The sequence below is a fragment of the Pinus tabuliformis genome, chromosome 9 (genome assembly GCF_031772625.1).
Source record: "Pinus tabuliformis cultivar Carrire ecotype Pingquan chromosome 9, CPIR1, whole genome shotgun sequence".
Taxonomy (NCBI): Eukaryota; Viridiplantae; Streptophyta; class Pinopsida; order Pinales; family Pinaceae; genus Pinus; species Pinus tabuliformis.
In genome coordinates, this window is record NC_142307.1 from 206278727 (window position 1) to 206280544 (window position 1818).

The 1818-nt window shown below is 40.5% G+C and overlaps 1 protein-coding gene across 1 annotated transcript; it reads left to right on the forward strand.

Moving 5' to 3' along the window:
- The first annotated feature begins 293 nt into the window (after positions 1 to 293).
- On the forward strand, positions 294 to 899 carry LOC149147865 (uncharacterized). The gene has a single exon (XM_089441981.1). It carries the CDS (start codon positions 294 to 296, stop codon positions 897 to 899), a length of 606 nt encoding a protein of 201 aa, XP_089298107.1.
- Positions 900 to 1818: the final 919 nt, after the last annotated feature.

Sequence of the window (1818 nt, forward strand, 5' to 3'; positions counted from 1 at the left end):
GGCCCAAGGAATAGAGAATGCATCGGAAGAAGAAATCAGGAAGGTAAACGACCTATTCATAGCAAGGCAAAAAGCAGAATTAGAGAAGCAGAATAGGAAGCTAGGTATAGTAAAAGGCAATAGTTTCCATTCGAAAAGTCTTTTATGGAAATCATCTAGCTCAAAGCAAAAGAAAAGAAGATGTCGTAGAACCAGTGGTGAAGTTCTACAGGAGCTAGGCACGATAATGATAAACTCAGGGAAGATGAAAGCGCTTAGCGCCTTCCAGTCCTTCCAATGAAAATTAGTTAAACATGAAGATCATCTCATGGAATGCAAGAGAGCTTAACAGCCAGTCAAAACACAAAATCTTAAAGTGGAAAATCCAGAAATACAGACCGGAAATTATGTTCTTACAAGAAACTAAATGCAGCAGTTCTAGTATCAACAGTCTTTGTAGGAAGCTTGGGAGAAATTTAGAAGTTTTAGAGATTGAGAGCCAGGGACGAGAAGGAGGTCTTGCAACTATTTGGGATACAAGGGAAATCCAGATTTTATCAGCTGAGGCGAACAAACACTTCATAGCGGTGGATTTTCAACCCACAGGTAACTCTGGGTCTTTCCTTTGCATCAACATTTATGGTCCTCAGAAATTAGAAGATAAAATAAACTTTTTGAATTCAATAACCAAACTTATTGAAAGATATCCAAGGTCTAAGTGTATACTGGGGGGTGATTTCAATATGATAACCACCCTTCTGGAAAAAAAAGGGGGTCTGAGGAAACTTAATAGGGACGCGGAAGCCTTTACAAGTTTCATTGAAACTGTCAAAATGGTAGACATATACCCCAAGAGTGGCATGTTCACCTGGAACAACAGAAGGGGGGGAGAGAGGTTAATAGCTTCGCGCTTGGATTGATTTTTAATCTCAGAAAGCATTATCATGGATGGTATAACAGCAGAATCATATATCCTTCCCAGTGGTGGGTCGGATCATTGGTCGATCTCGCTTATTGTTGAAGTTCAGGGTACTCCAAGGAATAAACCATTCAGATTTGAAAAATTTTGGTTATACCACCCTAACTTCATCGAGATGGTTGAGAAATGGTGGTCTGAACCCCTGGAGACAAGAGGCTCCAAAATGTTTAATCTACAAAGTAGGCTGAAAGCAACTAAAAATAAGATAAAAGAATGGAACAGAACGGTTTTTGGAAATATATTGCAGGAAAAAGCCATTCTAGAGAACAAACTGGAACAGATTCATAGAGATGGAGCAGCATGCAATTATAGTGTCGAAGCGTTTGATCAGGAAAAAGTTCTTTCACAGCAGTGGCACAGAAGATGTATAAAAGAAGAGGTACTTTGGAAACAAAAATCTAGAGTCCAGTGGCTAAAAGAGGGGGAGCAGAATACAAAAATTTTTCATAGGTCGGCTCTAGACCATAGAAGTGCTAACAGGATTCTTGAGCTGGAAAACAATGAAGGGGAGATATTAAAGAATCACAACGATATATCTGCTCTGCTCTCAGATCACTTCAGCTCAATTGCACAGGAACCGCCTATAAACAGAGAGGATGCCATCAAGGAACTTACAATAGCCATTCCTAAATCCATCACCTCAGATCAGAATTGGGCCCTTTGCAGGGAAATCTCTTTGGAGGAGGTAGAGGAGGCAATCAGGAGTATGCCTAATGATAAAGCACCAGGTCCAGATGGATTCACCATCAACTTCTACAAGGCTTGTTGGAACACTATTAAGCAGGAGGTATGGGAGGTAGTTGAGGACTCCAGACGCTCAGGTACTATTCTAAAATCCATCAACTCCACCTTTTTAGCGC

Excerpts from the sequence above, each read along its gene's own strand:
- LOC149147865 (XM_089441981.1), top strand. The coding sequence starts at position 294 with ATGAAGATCATCTCATGGAATGCAAGAGAGCTTAACAGCCAGTCAAAA.